The sequence below is a fragment of the Marmota flaviventris genome, chromosome 2 (genome assembly GCF_047511675.1).
Source record: "Marmota flaviventris isolate mMarFla1 chromosome 2, mMarFla1.hap1, whole genome shotgun sequence".
Lineage (NCBI taxonomy): Eukaryota > Metazoa > Chordata > Mammalia > Rodentia > Sciuridae > Marmota > Marmota flaviventris.
The window spans coordinates 68,615,056-68,631,814 of record NC_092499.1 but is presented as its reverse complement, the minus strand read 5'-3'; the positions used below and the strand labels follow the sequence as shown (position 1 = coordinate 68,631,814).

The following is a 16,759-nucleotide window of genomic DNA, read 5'->3' as shown; positions in this document are numbered from 1 at the left end:
ATTCCTGGACACACCCTCATCCACACACCCATAAACCTTTTAATCATTGGCATCTCTTAATCCAATCAAGTTGACAATTCAAATTAACCATTACAGGTATCAACTGCATTAAAGAATACTGAACAGCTGGTAAAGCATTATTTCTAAGTATGTCTGAGAGTGCATCCAGATAACAGTGGCATTTGAATCAGGGGGCTAAGTAAGGAAGATCTGCCCCTACCAATGTGGGCAGGCAGAGGGCCCAGAGTGAGCAAAATGGCAAACTAAAGGCAAATTAATTCCTCCCTTTCTTCCTCCTCACTTCCCTTTTTCCCTCCCTTCCCTATCCTGCCTCCCAGATCTGGGACACCCACTTTCTCCTGCTCTTGGACATCAGAACTCCAAGTTATCCAGGCTTTGGACTCTGGGCCTTGCCCCAGTGGTCTCCTAGTTTCTCAGGCCTTTGGCATTGGACTGTGAGTTACACCACTACTGCTGTTGGTTCTCAGGCCTTTGGACAGAGCCAGGCTACCAACTTCCCTGGTCTCTGGCTTGCAGATGGCACACCATGACACTTCTCATAATCCCTTGAGCCAATTTTCATGGTAAATCTACTCTTGCATATCACATCAATATCTGTCCATGCATCCTATTGATTCTGTTTCTTTGTAGAAACCTAATACACTTCCTTGCATTGCAACCTAGAAACTAAACTGGCTCCAGGCAGTAGACTGACAACCAGTGTCACCTTGTTATATCCCTTCTCTTAAGGCTCACTGTCCTGCATAGTCTGTTTGTCTAATGTCTGTTTATATATTCTGTCCTGGATTTTTATTTAATATTGGGGCAGTATGTTCCACACCTGCTTTTTTTGTGGGTCGGGGAGGGGGGCATTGCTTTTGTTTCCAATTTAAATGCTACAAATAATCCAGAAGAAAAAAGCCTGTTCTTGCAAATCCTTAAAATCTGGCATACAGAAGGACCCCACCCCTTTCTCAACAGTAGAAAATTTCCAATAGAAACAGAATCCCATTCTCCTCCGAGCAATGTTGAACCACATAAATTCATTTGACAACTGTTATGACTACCAAGCAAGAAACTTTCTTGCTGGAGATTTTTTTTCATTTGGATTTACCATAAACAAATTTTAGTCATTTTACTGTCACAAGTGGTAATTGCCTCACTTGCCTTCTGTGGTTCTCTTACCATGTGGTTTTGTCAGATCTCGCAGGAGGAGCGCACTTGCCTTCGTGTTCCCCATCTGCACAGATGCTGCTTTTAGCTTTAACAATAACACAATATGATGTCTCAGAGTCTCAAATGACTAGAAGGAGCCTTGCCAAAGAGAAGGCTTTTTACAGTAAAGCGTTGTAACAACAAGCAAACTGCTTTCCAAGGAGCACTTTGCAACACAGAAACGAGTTCTGAATTATTTCTGAAAGTAAGAGGAACCCCATAATCTGGCATTTGATGTCCTTCCATTGATGAGATGGGAACATACTTTTTAAGCAGATCCACTCTTTTAACAAAGAAATGGCAGCAAACATGTGAGGTAAACGTCTATAGGCAGGATAGAAAAGAAGAGCAGAAAAAGTTGATTTTCTTCCCTATCAATTTTATATGTCCTGTTGGAAATTTGCCCATATGCACATTAACTTAACCATCAATTAGGAATTTTTTTTTTTAATGTGGTGCTGAGGATCGAACCCAGTGCCTCACATGTGCTAGGCAAGTGCTCTGCCACTGAGCTACAGCCCCAGCCCCAATTAGGAATTATTAATCACCAATCATCTACTATTTTAGAAAAATTTATGAATGACAACAATAAATGGGAGGGGTATTGGGTGTAGGGTAGTGTCCTGTTAGGAAGGTGAGGTCACACAGAGACCCAACTGGTACATACTCAAGGGTTGTCTTTAGGGTCTCTGTACCTTTGGATCCTTTCTTCATTCTTCTGTGCCCCTCTCCTGTGAGGCCTAACCCACCTTCCACCCAGACCCAACCATCTCCTGGACAGCATTCTGTGCTCTCTCCAGAGCTACTCAAAGTAAGACTGTTAACAGGCCACAAAGAGATGAGCAGACATTGAATATAAGCTTCTAGAAACCTTATAGCAAGCAACAGAATAATTGTATGAATATATATGGTTTATGCAAGTTATATAAATGTAAATCTAAAATTATAAGTATAAATATTATAAAATCATAAATATATAACATACATAAAATATAAACATAGACATAAATTACAAATACATAAAATCATACAAATTATATAAATATATTTAAAATTTTATATATAAAACATGTCAGAAAAAAATCAATAACCTAAAAAGCCCAAAAAGAATAAATGGCTAAGTGCTAGGCAAAGGTGTATGCCTATAATTACAGCTACTTGGGAGGCTGAGGCAGGAGGTTTGCAAGTTTGAGACCAGCCTGGGAAACTTAGCAAGATTCTCTCTTAGATTAAAGAATAAAAAGGGCCGTGGTGTAGCTCAGTGGTAGAGTGCTTGCCTAGCATGTGTGAGGCCCTGGGGTCAATCCCCAGTACTTACAAAATAAACAATAAGTAAACAATGGCTAAGCAAACGATCAATACCTGATAAGGAGGCTGGATGAACACCAGACAGAGAGTAAGCTGAGCAGTATGACAAGAACCTAGAAACGTAGAAATGTGTACAAAATAACATATCTTTATTTACTAAGGTAATGTTTATAGTGATTTTTAAAAAGGAACTGGATATGAAGTAAAGGCACATCAATAGGGAAATGGCTGAACAACTGCCCTGTGAAATGTCCTGATTTCAAAGATTGAATGAGATCTCTCTAAGCTGACCTGGAGGAATTTCACAGCACTTTGAAAAGTAAAAAGGCAAGATACAGAGATTTGTGTGTAGCGGCCCATGGTTTTTTAAAATGAAAAAAATAAAAGCCTGACTGTGTATATTAGTGGTAAGGTAGTATGTTAAGGTAGTATGTTAACCACTAGAGGATGGAAGAAGGTAGGAAGTCTATCATTTGGCTGTTAAGATCAACTACCTGGAGCTGGGCTCAGTGATGCACACCTGTAATCCCAGTGACTAGGGAGGCTGAGGCAGGAGTATCAAAAGTTTGAGGCCAGTCTCAGAAACTCAGTAAGACACTTAGCAACTTTAGTAAGACCTGGTCTCGAAAGATTGGCTACTTGATTTTGGATAGGAACATTGAGGGCCAAACAACAAAATTAAGACTGAAATAAGTCTATTTCAAAGCACCCATAATTTTGAACATAACATACCATACATTTATGTATATGTGTATGATTCTATCAATATATACAGCTGACCCTCTGTATCCAGTGTTCCAATCCACAGATTCAACTAGCTATGGATCAAAAACATTCAGGAACAAAGACTAAATCTGTACTCAACACATACAGACTATTTTGGTCATTATTCCCTAAATTATATAATACAAAAATTGTATACATAGCATATTATATATGATAAGTAATTTAAAAATAAAGTATATGAGAGAATATACATAGGGAATATGCAAATAGTATATCATTTTGTATAAAGAACTTGAGCCATCCATAGATTTTTTTTATATCTACAAGGGATCCTGGAACTAAGACCCCCATATATACCCAAGGACAACTGGAGAAAGAGAGCAAGAGAGAGAACAAGAAGCACAAACACTCTATTAGCTACGGTCACCAAAGTTATGGCGGTTGTCTTCAAGAGGGGTATTCCTAGTAATTTTTAAACTCTTCTTTTTGTTTGAATGTTCACAACAACCAGGTATTATTGATATAATTTTTTAAAACCACACATCTTAGATACCTTCCTTGTGTCCCACCTCTGAAGCCTGGTCCCTCACCTGATCCCACTATACCAAACTGGTTCAAGTTCCCAGTGTCTCTAACATACCCCTGCCTCAGTCTCTCCCTCTCCAGGGAGTCCTCCACCTGGAAATGGGAGTGACCTTGCTATTACACCCTTCCATGCACAACTCTCCCCTTCTGAACCTCCTGGCTGCTCAGTGCCCAAGGAAACCATTCATAACCTTCAATGCTGCAGTCTGCAGCCTTAGGCAACCCCCTCTGCTCTTCCACAGATGTCTTTGCTTCGGTAGCCTCTCCTGAATCTCTCCTCCTGTTCTCCTGCTGTACTCCACACACACTCGAGTAAAGCACTGAGATTATGAGTTTTCATAGTTTACTTCCTTCCTCCCTATACTATGAGCTATTTAAGGGCAGGACTATTTCCTAAGTGTCTTTACTAAATGAACAAATGAATGCATGAATCTGTAAAAGTAGAAGCCAAAAACATTAACTATAGATGCACATCAGCCCTGTAAAATGTCTGTCTGAGCCTTGCAAAAAGGCTTACAGGGAAACACTTTAAAGTTCATTTCTTTTTCTTTTTCAGTAAATGGCCTGAGCTCCTCTACTTTTTAAATCAACTCCCAGGAGTTCACCCAGTGAATAATTTATACTCAAGTTACCAAAAGTTAACTACAGTTTAAATCCCTACCAAAAAAAAAAAAAAAACCAGAGAAGTCCCAAAGGAAGCTGTTGTCCCCTTTTAAAATCAAACACAAGTTTAATACTGTTCTTTTGCCATGCCAGTTCTAGAAAGAGTATCTCTCTCCACAAACACGGCCCAGCTGCGGGGGTTACTTACTGGAGTTGAGGAGTATCATGGCCTTGACACAGAGATACTCTTTGTGCTGGAGTTTCAACTCACGAAACCTTGAAGTTGTTGCCAGGAGCATGTCAAAGATCTCCAGAATTCCTTCTACGCATTTCCCCTCATCCCTACAAAAGTTCATTTGAGAATTTAAGGAACACACAGCTTTAGGCAACCATCAAAAAGAATAAGGAACATTTTCGTTTTAATCTCAGATTTCATCTTGTACATCCTTTGACTGCAGCAAGGTATTATTAAGACAACACCTAGCAACATGAAATTGCTACAATTATCTTCATATAAAGAAGACAAGGTGTGCTATAGGGGATTTTTTTAGTAAATCAATAATATTGAGTCAATATTATTTAGGCAAAAGTATGCATTGGAACTACATTTTTCCTTCCACCTCTTCATCAGGTGTTTGTTGTTGTTTTATTTTCTTTTAAAGAATACCACTCTAGTTGATTATTTTAAAACTAAACCATTTCAGTCACCCAGATATGACACCTAGCCAGATATGACAGATGACTCAAATGAGGCATTCCATGTTCCCATTGGGAAGTGTTAAGAGGAAGTCTGCATGTTACAGAAGCAAATATCCCAAGAAGAATAAACTTTCATATCTAGACCTTCTCATTTCCTAGCTGCTTAGAAACAGGTGTGCCAACCAAGACACACTTCCAAACAAGTTAATTTGAAAAAATGCATCTGGGAATATGATATACGAAGAAATCACAAACGAGGTGAATTAGTTCAGAAAAAGGCAGAAGTGGGACTGGAGAAAATTTTGACTTGAAGTTTTTGTTATTTGTTTGTTTTGAAACAGAATCTCATTATGTTGCCAAGGCTGGCCTCAAACACTTGGGCTTAAGTGATCCTCCTGCCTCAGTCTCTTCAATAGCTAGGCCACAGGCACTTACTATCACACCAGGCTTAAAGATCATTTTTCTGAAAAAATTTTAGGCAAACTTCAAAGCATATAATCAAAATTCTTTTGAGAACTCCTTATAGGGATGAATTTTTTTAAACATACCTTTGAAGTAAATTACTGTTCTTTATCTAAAAAAAACAGTGGCTTTTATTCACTCTAGCCAGACATATATTATTCCACCTCACTGCTTTCCAAAAAACTTCTATCATCATCAGATAGAGTTACTGGAAGTCCCTAACAATCAGGAAGATGATTTTGCCCAAAAACCCTCATTACTCCTGAAAGCTGCAGTGCATCTGAGTGAAGGGTGTCCATGGCACAGTGGGGTTCTGTGGGTTTCATTTTTAGTCTCTTTAGCATCCCCCAAAGGGAGATTGAAGTCTCCTTGGCACTGGCTGCTCCCAATCCTTTTCCCTCAACCCCACCAGGACACTTCTAATGATCATGGTATTTGCAGGAACAGCCTCTGTAGAATTCAAATAAACTGACACCACTGGGCACCACCAATTCTGGAGAGACCTTTCCCATTAGGTGCTCAGCCAGGAGCGCAGCTCACCAGGGTCCTGCTTTCCACAGCACCTGTGACCCCACAGACTCACCTACAACCCCACAGACTCACCTACACAGAGCTACAAGCACCCAAACTGGCTCAGGGTTTTGGCAAATCAGCATGGTGACTTCTGCAAAAAGTTGCAGCTTTCTGAAAATACACAGGTTAAGTGACAAAACACTAGTGCCCCCTAGAAGTCACTTACAGGGAAAGACATCTATCTGGGAGAATCAGAGCACTTTGGAAGGAATGCCATAATCTGCGAGAACCCCCCCCCCACCCTCCCCACACCCCTTCTTCCCACCTCCTCTGATCACCTCTTCAGTTCTGGGTTCCAGTAGGGACAACAAAGGCTCTGCACTTAGCAGGTACACAAGAAACTTCCCTCATGCCACATCAAGTCACTCTGCTCGAGACAACTAATTCTTAGAAATTGCAACTGCTGAGCTTGAGGACATTTGGTTCAGAGAAGTTGATTTTGCACTTAAGAGCAAAAACAAAAAATACCCAACAACCCTTGCACTTATGCTTTAAAAGTTTGACTTTGGGAGCTGGGGCTGTAGCTCAGCAGTGAGTACTTGCCTAGCATGTGTGGGGTACTGGGTTAAATCCTCAGCACCACATAAAAATAAATAAGTAAAATAAAAATAGTGTATCCATTTGTAACTAAAAAAATTAATTTTCAAAAGTCATAATGGTATAGCAGACACTCATCTGAACTCAACCCTGTTTTTTAGAAGTTGTCACCTGTGCCTAAGACCTGCCACTAAATATTGAGATTGGTACCATTCCTCACTAAATGCATGCCATATGTTTTTTTTTTTTTTTTTAGTTGTAGGTGAACACAATACCTTTTTTTTTTAATTTATTCTTTACGTGGTGCTGAAGATCAAATCAGTGCCTTACACAGGCTTGGCAAGCGCTCTACCACTGAACCACAACTCTAGCCCCAAATGCATGCCATATTTAATGAAAATTCGTATTTTAAAATGCGGAGAGAGTTTACATATAGATTTATACTGCCACTTAGAGTAATCAGAGCATGTGTACTTCATGGGAAAAGTGAATTTTCATGAAATTCACTTGAAAGAAATCCTAAAGAACCAGGTTTGACTGCTTTCTTTTTGGCAGGTATGACAGATAACCATTTCATTCAAGGGCTGGCAAAGTTAGAATATTTTGTTCAATTCACAGTCTGTAGAAACCAAATATATTTTTAGAAAATAAATGAGAAATATAGGGGCAATAACAAACAATACCTCATAAATGACAACCTCATAAAATTCTACTTTCAGTTGAGTTATACAGAAAAGTGGAGGATTTAAATTGATGAGGTCTATTTCATTTATTTTGTAATTATGGATTAAAACTGAATTATAAGCAAAAAAACTAGGACAAGATAATAAGATTTGAATTAAAGATAGAGAACATACGGACTGAAGGTTAAAATATTGAAATTGTATGTCAATCAAATCTACTTACTCATGGAAGTACACATTTGCCCACCATTTGTCCATAAACCAGTGCCAAATAAAATTACTAATTACATGTGGAATAGTCTATTGCTTGATAATCTTCTTTTATAAAAGAAAGACATCCTGTTTGATATAATGACAAATGTTCAATGAGTGGGCCCTACTTTGGGGCTATTCTTTAGTACTAACATATGTATCTGCTGGCTGCACACATGGTTACAGACCAGAATTTACCTCCTGTGTATGGCCATTGGATATAGGGTGGGCAGACCCAGGTAAGTCCTTTCCATGTGCTTATCCTTAACAAGGGTTCAACATTTGGATACTGAGGGTAAATTAAAATTTTGAAGTGAAAATATTACAGCTACCTTGAAAAAAATTCAATATAGAAACAATTAATGCAAATACACACTCAAACTTCCTCTCATGGCATTTGGTTTTTTGTTTTTATTTTTTGGTACTAGAGATAGAACCCAGAGACACTTTAACACTGAGTTACATCCTCAGCCTTTTGTAGTTATTGTTTATTTTGAGACAGTGTCTCACTAAGATGCTGAGGATCTCCATAAGTTACTAAGGCTGGCCTCCAACTTGTGACTTCCTGGGATTACAAGTGCATACCTCGGCACCCAGCTTCCTCTGATTTTTAAATAGCATTTAACATTAACAGTTTCTTATTGATGCTAAGGATATAAAAATGTCATGTATGATTTTTTGAGCAAGCAGCAGCTCAGGTTCTGTAGTAGATCATGAAATGAATTTATGATTTTAGTGGTTACTAAAAGAACTACCTTTTTGGAAATCGGCTGAGATAACCAGATTTTCCTCTCATCCTCAGTAGGTTCAAGTTTTCTTGCTGCAAAAGCCTCAACATGAATAAAGGTCATGTCACTACTTGAAGGAATTCTGGCAGGGAAATTTAGCAACAGACAGCTAATTTTCAAATAGTCTGAGGATTATTTATTTACTTAGCAAAAAAGATTCATAATGGAACTCCTTTATAGAGTATGATCCCTGATTTTGATTAGGCAACTCCCCCAGAAACTATATTATCTATATAAGAGATGAGCTGAGTAACTGAACTATCTTAAACTTGAAATTCTAGATTCCAAAAAGCTAATGTGTCAAAAATAATACTAGGGTGCTGGGGCTGTAGCTCAGTGACTGAACACTTGTCTAGCATGCGTGAAGCACTGGGTTCCATCCTCAGCAACACATAAAAATAAACAAATAAAATAAAGGTATTCTGTCCATCTAAACTACAAAAAAATTTTTTTTAAATAATATTAGGGATAACAACAAAAAGTAAACATGAGGAGGCACCAAACAATGCCTCCTCAATGTGAAAGCATTTACAATTCCCTAGAACTCCTTTTTATACTTAATGAGATATACTAAATTTATATGTTATAAAACATAAGACTTTCAAATATTTATAAAGAGTTATGTGAATATATTAAAAATAACTTTCTTCTTCTATTATCTAAGTACAATGTAAGCACAATATTTATCCAGGATTGGTTTCCATTTATAGAAATTTTCACATTTACTTACAGGAATTAAAGAACCCATATAAAGAAGCAAGTTAATTGCACTAAAATCCAGGAATGAAATAGTCACTGAAAATTAACACTATAAGACAAAAAGTAAAATAATTTCAATATCTGCAAATCTACTGGATTATCAAGGGACAAAACATCTCACTAGCACTAACTTCTAGGAGAACTGTATGTGTATATTATATGTACAAGTAGGTTTGTCGGGGAGTATATGTGGCTTTATTTAAGTCATCGAGTGGAACATAATGAATGCATGCCTTGGCTGGGTGCTTGGCTTTTTGGCCTGCCTTGTAGCACTGTACCCTGAGATGACAGCAGGAAGAGTGAGTTTCTGAAGTAGACAGAAATAAAATAGTGCTATTTTAAGCCAAAAGACTAAAGTAGAAAGCAAGGCAGCCTTTTGGCCTCCTCCTTCCCCTTCCAGTTCTCTCTTGCCGAGAGGCAATGTACCAATGTCACTAAGAGTGTGGATTCCGCAGCCAGGTCCCCAAATCCAGCTCTACCACTTACTTTTGTATAACTGTAGCAATGTCACTAAACCTTCCATTTCCGATAGGGATTCTGATGTTGCTTACCCACAAAGGGCTGTTGTGAAGATTAAACAAGTCAACATATATCAAGTGCTTACGATGGTGCCTGGCACATACAAGACATTAAGTGAGCTATTTTGATTGTTACTGAAGGCTCTCATGCTCCACACTGCTCTGGGCTTCCAGAGCTTCCCTCTATGGTTCACCACCAGGGCTTGCTCCTGCTCAAACCACATCCCATGCGCCAGCTCTTCCCACAGGCTTTGTTCTCCACCAAAACAACTTCATTACTCAGAACAGTGCTCTTTGTCAATGTCATCCATGAATAGATGCTGATACCTTGGGGCACCGCTCTTCATCTGCCAAACGTGCGAATGAGGGTCTTCTGATGACCTAAAGTGGTAACAGGATTATGATGCAAGAGTTGGGGCAGGTACTTTCTGTTCTTAGCACTAGGCATCCTCCTACTCTGTGCAGAGTCAACGTGCACTTTTTCAACATAAGGGGAAGTGGAAATCAATTCCCATGGAGATTTTCAAACTGTTCAAATGTACACCAAAAGTTTTCTATTAGGGCTGAGGTTGTGGCTCAGTGGTAGAGCACTTGCCTAGCATGTGTGAGGCACTGGGTTCGAGACTGAGCAGTGCATATAAATAAATAAATAAATAAATAAAAGTCCACTGACCTTTATATATATATATATATATTTTTTAAAGTTTACATATATAAATATATATATATATTTATTTATTTTAAAGTTTTATATATATATTTTTTAAAGTTTTCTATTTCTTTCTGCAAAAATCTTTAATATGTTTGTATATTCCAGCTTTCCCTCCATAAACAGCTCTATTAAATCAATTAAAAATTGGTTCCTTTTCTGTGCCATCATTTTTAAAAAGCTAAGTAACCAAGTTATGACATTAGCACTATCATATCCCAACTTCTATAAACCTTCATCTGGTTTTAATAACTATTCCTTTCACCGTTATTTCCAAAAACACTGTTATAGCACATGCTTTAGAGTGAGTTAAAGCATATGAAAATAAATTCATAAGAAATTTATCACCTGTATAGATAGTTGGAGATGTAATTGGTCACTAGAGGTGGACAAGACAGCAGAACAATTTAAGACTATAACCTGAAAAAAAATTTTTTTTTTTTTGGTACCAGGGATTGAACCCACGGGTACTTAACCACTGAGCCATATCCACAGCCCTTTTATGTTTTATTTTGAGATAGGGTCTCACTAAGTTGCTGAGGCTGGCTTTGAACTCATGATCCTCCTGCCTCAGCCTCCTGAGCCACTGGGATTATAGACATGCACCACTGCACACCACTAAAATAGAATTTTTAATGCAGAAAGATCTACATTGACCTGCACACTTAGTGGCCATATATCCTGCAGGGTACAGTCCCTTGTTGTGACCCCAGCCTTTGAATGCAGCTGCGCCACAGATTAGCAGGGAGGCAAGGGACAGTGAATCCCAGCTTTCTTTTTCTTGGGTTCTTGACCCAGTGAAGGAGCTGATGACATTATCATCCTCTAATTACCCTTTCAGGTGTGAGATTTTAATTACTGCACCTAGGATTTTGTTTCCACTCACTAAGTGGCCTCACTCAAAACGAGTCTGAGAAGAAGCAAAATACGTGTTCCTCACCTGTCCAGAACGAGGTCTGGGGCGAAGATGAGCTTGCCGGGGTGGTCAATGGAGCGCCACATCAGTCCCACCATCAACACCTCCATCCAGCAGCTCTCCAAGAGCCGCACTTGGTCCAACAGGCTGAGCTCCACGAAGCCTAGGGAAAAGAAGATATCGTGAGACACACCACACCTGCCCTGCTCTTCCACAACCTGTTCTGTGAAGTCAGAACAGCAAGTTTTTAAAGGCTTAGGAACATAAACAACATAGGGAAATAATGAATATAAGATGTGATTAAACGTTGTTTAAAGGAAGAAAGTTTTGAATTTAAGTTTTGAAACTTGCAGTTTCCAGTCTTGAATCTTTTCTAGAGATTAATAAATTTCATTTAGTATTTATTTATGTATGTATTTATTTATATTTCCGTCAGTACTGGGGATTAAACCCAGTGCTCTACCAGCCCTTTTTATTTTTCATTTTGATACAGGGTCTTGCTAAGTTGCTCAGGCTGGCCTTGAACTTGGTGATCCTCCAGCCTTAGCCTCCTGAGTCACTGGGATTACAGGTGTGCACCACCACAGCGGGCTTCACTTAATATTTATAAAGAACTATTACCAAGGCTACTTGGCTCCCTGGGCAGATGCTTAAGGAGAACAGAAAGCCAGAACTGATCCTTGTTAGCAAAACTGTCTTAATAACTCCTGTGACTATTGAGAAAGATAGAGCTCAACTGCCAGTCAGAGGGACTACCTGTCTGACCCAAGCCATGACTGGGACTAAAAGGGTGGGCAGAAAGGGTAGGTGGAGGTTGGGGGTGAGGGCCATGCAGGGAGCAGTGCCAGCCTCTGCTGAAAGTCAAGGCTTCAACTGAAATGGTTCCTCTGATTGCTCAAATTTCCTCTCTAGAGTTAGGTTCATTCTTCTGAGTAGGAACACTCATTCTAGGTGAATGCATCCTAAAGAGCAAATACTACAACTGAAGCAGGTCCTGACGGCCTAATAGCATGCATTGGTCACAGAACTGGAAAGAAACAGAAATCCGTAAGGAACTGAGTGCTTTTAAAGCAAAGTAGAGAACACTGGAGCTTCCTTTATGTGCTATGATAAAAAGAGCAGGCAGGGTAACCAAAGGCAAAGTCTTTGCATAGAATGAACTTCAGTTTGAACATTAGCTCAGTCCCCTCCTAGCTAGTTATTTAATCTCCTTTAAGACTATTTTCTATAGGAAACATGGGGGCACTCTTGCCTTCCTCTGAAACCTTCCTATAGGTACGATCACTTAACCTACTCATTTTACCAATGAGGAAACTGCAGCACCAAGACCACACACATGATTCAAATCTTTGAGCGATTACATTGTGAATCTGCACAAAGGAGAGTTCAATGGAGTAATGAATGTAAAGATGGACAAATCCCTTCCATAGACACACACATAGCCCAGTTCAGGTCCCTCTTATGTACATACATTCCAATTCCACACAGTTATAAACACTACACCTACCCAAGAGAGATGAAGATGTCTATTTTTATAGATATCTGACAAGATTGAGGCTAGATGATATTTTAATACCATTTTGGTTTGGCTAATGACTATGTCAACTGCAGGGAGAGAAAAATCACACCTTAAGCCTATACCTAAATTTTCTGCAAAACTTTCAAAACACCACACTTAAAGAAGGACTAATATGGCTTAAAAGTTCACTTTTGTTAGAGTACAAAGAAGCTGCAGAGTTTTTAGGAATAATTTTACCACTACTCTCCATGTGGGATCCTGCGAAATAGTGTTTATGCATTCAAAGCAAAAACTGAAGGAAAGTGCATCAGTGTTTTCTCCTGTGGGAAACAGCAGAGAAAATGAAATCATTCTGGCAAAGGTGAAGATGCTAGACAAAACAAAACAAAGCCAGACACCAGAAAATCCTCAGAAAACTCAGAAGGAATGAGCCCAGGCCCACAAAGGACCATGAGAGACAGGGTCTTAGTTCCCACAGCTCTCTATCCCCAACATTTCTTCACCTAGCTTCTCACCCCCACCTAATATTTACAGTTTGCCTAATGCAGTTGCTGCCTCTGAAGCCAGGGGTTTAGAGCCTGGAGACAGACCTCATTTCTTAGGCCACTGTAAAGAAGTGGATGGAGATGTCTTTTCGGAGGATGATGTGTTGCAGCCATACAAGGTTAGAATCCTAAATTCACTCCTCCATAGAAACACTAGTTCAGATACGAATTAGTAGTTTTAGCACAATATAGTACTTCAGGTACAGATGCTCCTCAGCTTACAATGGGGTTACATCCAGACAAACCACAGTAAGCTGAAAATATTTTAAGTCAAAAATTGCAAGACCTGGCTTGGTGGCACTCACCTGTAATCCCAGCAGGTAGGGAGGCTGAGAAAGGAGGATTGTGAGTTCAAAGCCAGCCTCAGCAGAAGTGAGGCACTACGCAACTCAGTGAGATCCTATCTTTAAATAAAATACAAAATAAGAGGCTGGGGTTGTGGCTCAGTGGTAGAGTGCCCACCTAGCATGTGTGAGGCACTGGGTTTGATCCTCAGCACCACATAAAAATAAATAAGTAAAATAAATGTATTGTGCCCATCTACAATTAAAAAATATATTTAAAAAAATACAAAATAGAGCTGGGGATGTGGTTCAGTGGTTGAGTGCCCCTGTGTTCAATCCCCAGTACCCCTCCCCTCAAAAAAAAATTAAAAAGAGAAATGCATGTAGAGCTAGGTACTACGGTACACATTTGTAGTGTCAGATACTGGGGAGGCTAAGGCAGGAGTGTCGCTTGAGGCTATGTTGGGAAAGAGCAAGACCCTATCTTAAAAAAAAAAAAAAAAAAAGCACGTATTAAATTCAACTTACCAAACATCGTAACTCAGTCTAGCCTACCTCAAACATGCTCAGAACACTTATATTAGCCTACAGTTGGATACAAATCATCTAACACAAATCCCATTTTATAATAAAATGCTGAATAGCTCATGATTGAATACTGAGCCACAAGAGAAAACCAGAATGGTTGTATGGGTACACTTTCACACCATCATAAAGTTAAAAAATTATAAGTCCCATCTTAAATCAAGGACTGTCTATATATACTATAAATAGGTCTGGTTTACTTTATAGGATGGAAAGTTTACTTTATAGGATGGAAAAATGTAGGTTCTAAATGACAACTCAAAAACAGTTAAGCCTGCTTTTGACTTGACAGCATGCCAGGTTTATTGGTCTATTGATTCGTGTTACCTCAACTGCTGGTTTACTCTATTAATCTTTGTATATTAACTTATGTATATAACACTGATACTTCCTTGATTGGAAAAATATTTTAAAACTTCCTATTTAGGATCTGACAAACCTTTCATTTTCAGGCTGATCATACTGTACCCTACCTCACCCCAACCTGCTCAAGGTGAGAAGTCCACAGCCAACAGACCCAGTCAATGTGGAGGTCATAGATCTACCTTTTAACTATGTTCCAGGTTCCAAACCCTGGACTTTCTTGCCCAAATGGTCCCAAGTTCAATTTTAGAGCCCAGGTATGTCTCTTTCTGAGACTGTTCTCCCAGACCACACGTAGGAATGAGAGGCAGCCAATAGGCAGTGTCTTTTGGAGATGTGTACAGAGAGGATGGGGTGCGTGCAAGGAGGGACCCAGGGAGTAGGGAAAAGAAGGGAGTCAAGAACAGAAACAGGCCAGGTACAACTCCTTCTGTGCCAACATGTCAGGTAGAGAGGAACTGAGAAGTCCAAGAATTCTAAACCACACTGCCTTCCAGGAAATGTTGAAGCTATGTTTTCAACATAGGAGAAAAGAACACATTTTAAGTTATAAATTAAGATGTCAAATTGTTAACTATCTAGACAAAGTCCTGGACATCTACTTTTTACTCTCAACCCAAAAATATTAGGAGCAGTCCTTTCTAGAAATAAATGAAATGCGAAGACCCAGAGAGCCCTACCAGGAATTTTCTTGGCCCAGCCAATCATGTGCACCAGTTCCTTGTCGGCCAGCTTGGTGAGGGACATCATCATGGAGACCTCTGTGAAGGGTGTGCTGGGGCGGCTCACCAGCACGTTGGGTGGCTCCGCCTCGAGGAGGGTGAGCACCAGCTGCTCGGGGCTCAGGGCACTCAGCAGCAGCTCCTTGGCTCGTGGCAGGTGCCCACCGGTTTTCTTGGCTTTGCTCAGGCAGTGCAGCTGCTCGCTGGAACTTCTCTGTCGTTTCACCACGTGATACCCGCACCTTTCTCTCCGGGAGCCTGAAGGGGAGATCAGATGGCCATACAGTGTTTGCTCTGATCCAGAGGCTAGATCCTGATGGCCAGGGAAAAAACGCAGCCATGATATCACTGAAGGACCTGAGTCTATTCTCAGAAAGCGTCTGAGAACAGAAGGTCAACTTCTTTTCTGGAGCCTTGGGGCCTGGACTGAAGATTACTATAGTTGTGACTGTATTAACAAAATCAAAAACTTGACATTTTAGGCGTATTAAATCTCCATTTGAAGGTCATCTGTGGATACTAAATCCATTTCTCTTTTAAAGCATGAGGACATATCTCAGTTTCCAAATTACAAAATTAAGAATTTTCCTCAGGTAGAAAATAGGGAAAAGTTAGGACTTCAACATTGATAATACACTTTATGATATATTTTAAATATATGGATATATACGTACACATGTATGTATGCATATCTGTATGCACATATACACATATGTGTAACACGTGTTCTTGTCACAAACTTACACAAACAAGTATACTCCAAATAAATTAATTGAAAAAAAAAAACTGGAAAATAGAGAGGAGAATGACTTTGGACATAAATACTTTCAGCCTTTTATGCTTTTATACATTTTCATATTTTATAAACAAAATTAGAATCATGGCATAGATACTATTTCATAACCTTCTTTTTCTCTTTTCATTAAAAATGTCATATGAAGGGCTGTGGATATAGCTCAGTTGGTAGAATGCTTTCCTCGCATGCACAAGGCCCTGGGTTCCATTCCCAGCACCACAAAAAATAAATGAATAAATAAATAAAAATGTCATATGACAATTAAAAATGCACATAGCGTTCTGTTCTATTAGTATAGCATCATTTATTTAGAGTTCCATGCTAAAGTTAATCTAATTTGATACAATTTTTCGATTAGTTTAAATATTATAATAAACATACATTTTGTATATGTATCAAATTACTTCCTTATAATAAATTCAAAGAAATTAAATTGTTGAACCAAGGCATACATACATTTAAAATTTTGATACACATTCACAGATTACTCCCCAAAAGTGTTTCACAAATTATAATCTAGTAGTTTAAGGACCACCTATTCTCACATAATACCATTGAGCATTAAAAATCATTTTTTTAATAAATATTTTTTAGTTGTAGTTGAAACAATAC

General features: G+C 39.0%; 1 protein-coding gene across 1 annotated transcript in view; it reads right to left on the bottom strand.

Moving 5' to 3' along the window:
- The window catches only part of Esr2 (estrogen receptor 2), a 57,392-nt gene that overhangs the window by 9,903 nt on the left and 30,730 nt on the right, over positions 1–16,759 (bottom strand). Inside the window, exons 5-9 of the mRNA XM_071607986.1 lie at positions 15,310–15,609; positions 11,358–11,496; positions 10,036–10,089; positions 6,202–6,282; positions 4,646–4,779 (exon numbers count right to left, since the gene is read on the bottom strand). Coding sequence (XP_071464087.1) covers positions 4,646–4,779; positions 6,202–6,282; positions 10,036–10,089; positions 11,358–11,496; positions 15,310–15,609 — 708 coding nt within the window. The remainder of the gene's footprint in view (positions 1–4,645; positions 4,780–6,201; positions 6,283–10,035; positions 10,090–11,357; positions 11,497–15,309; positions 15,610–16,759) is intronic.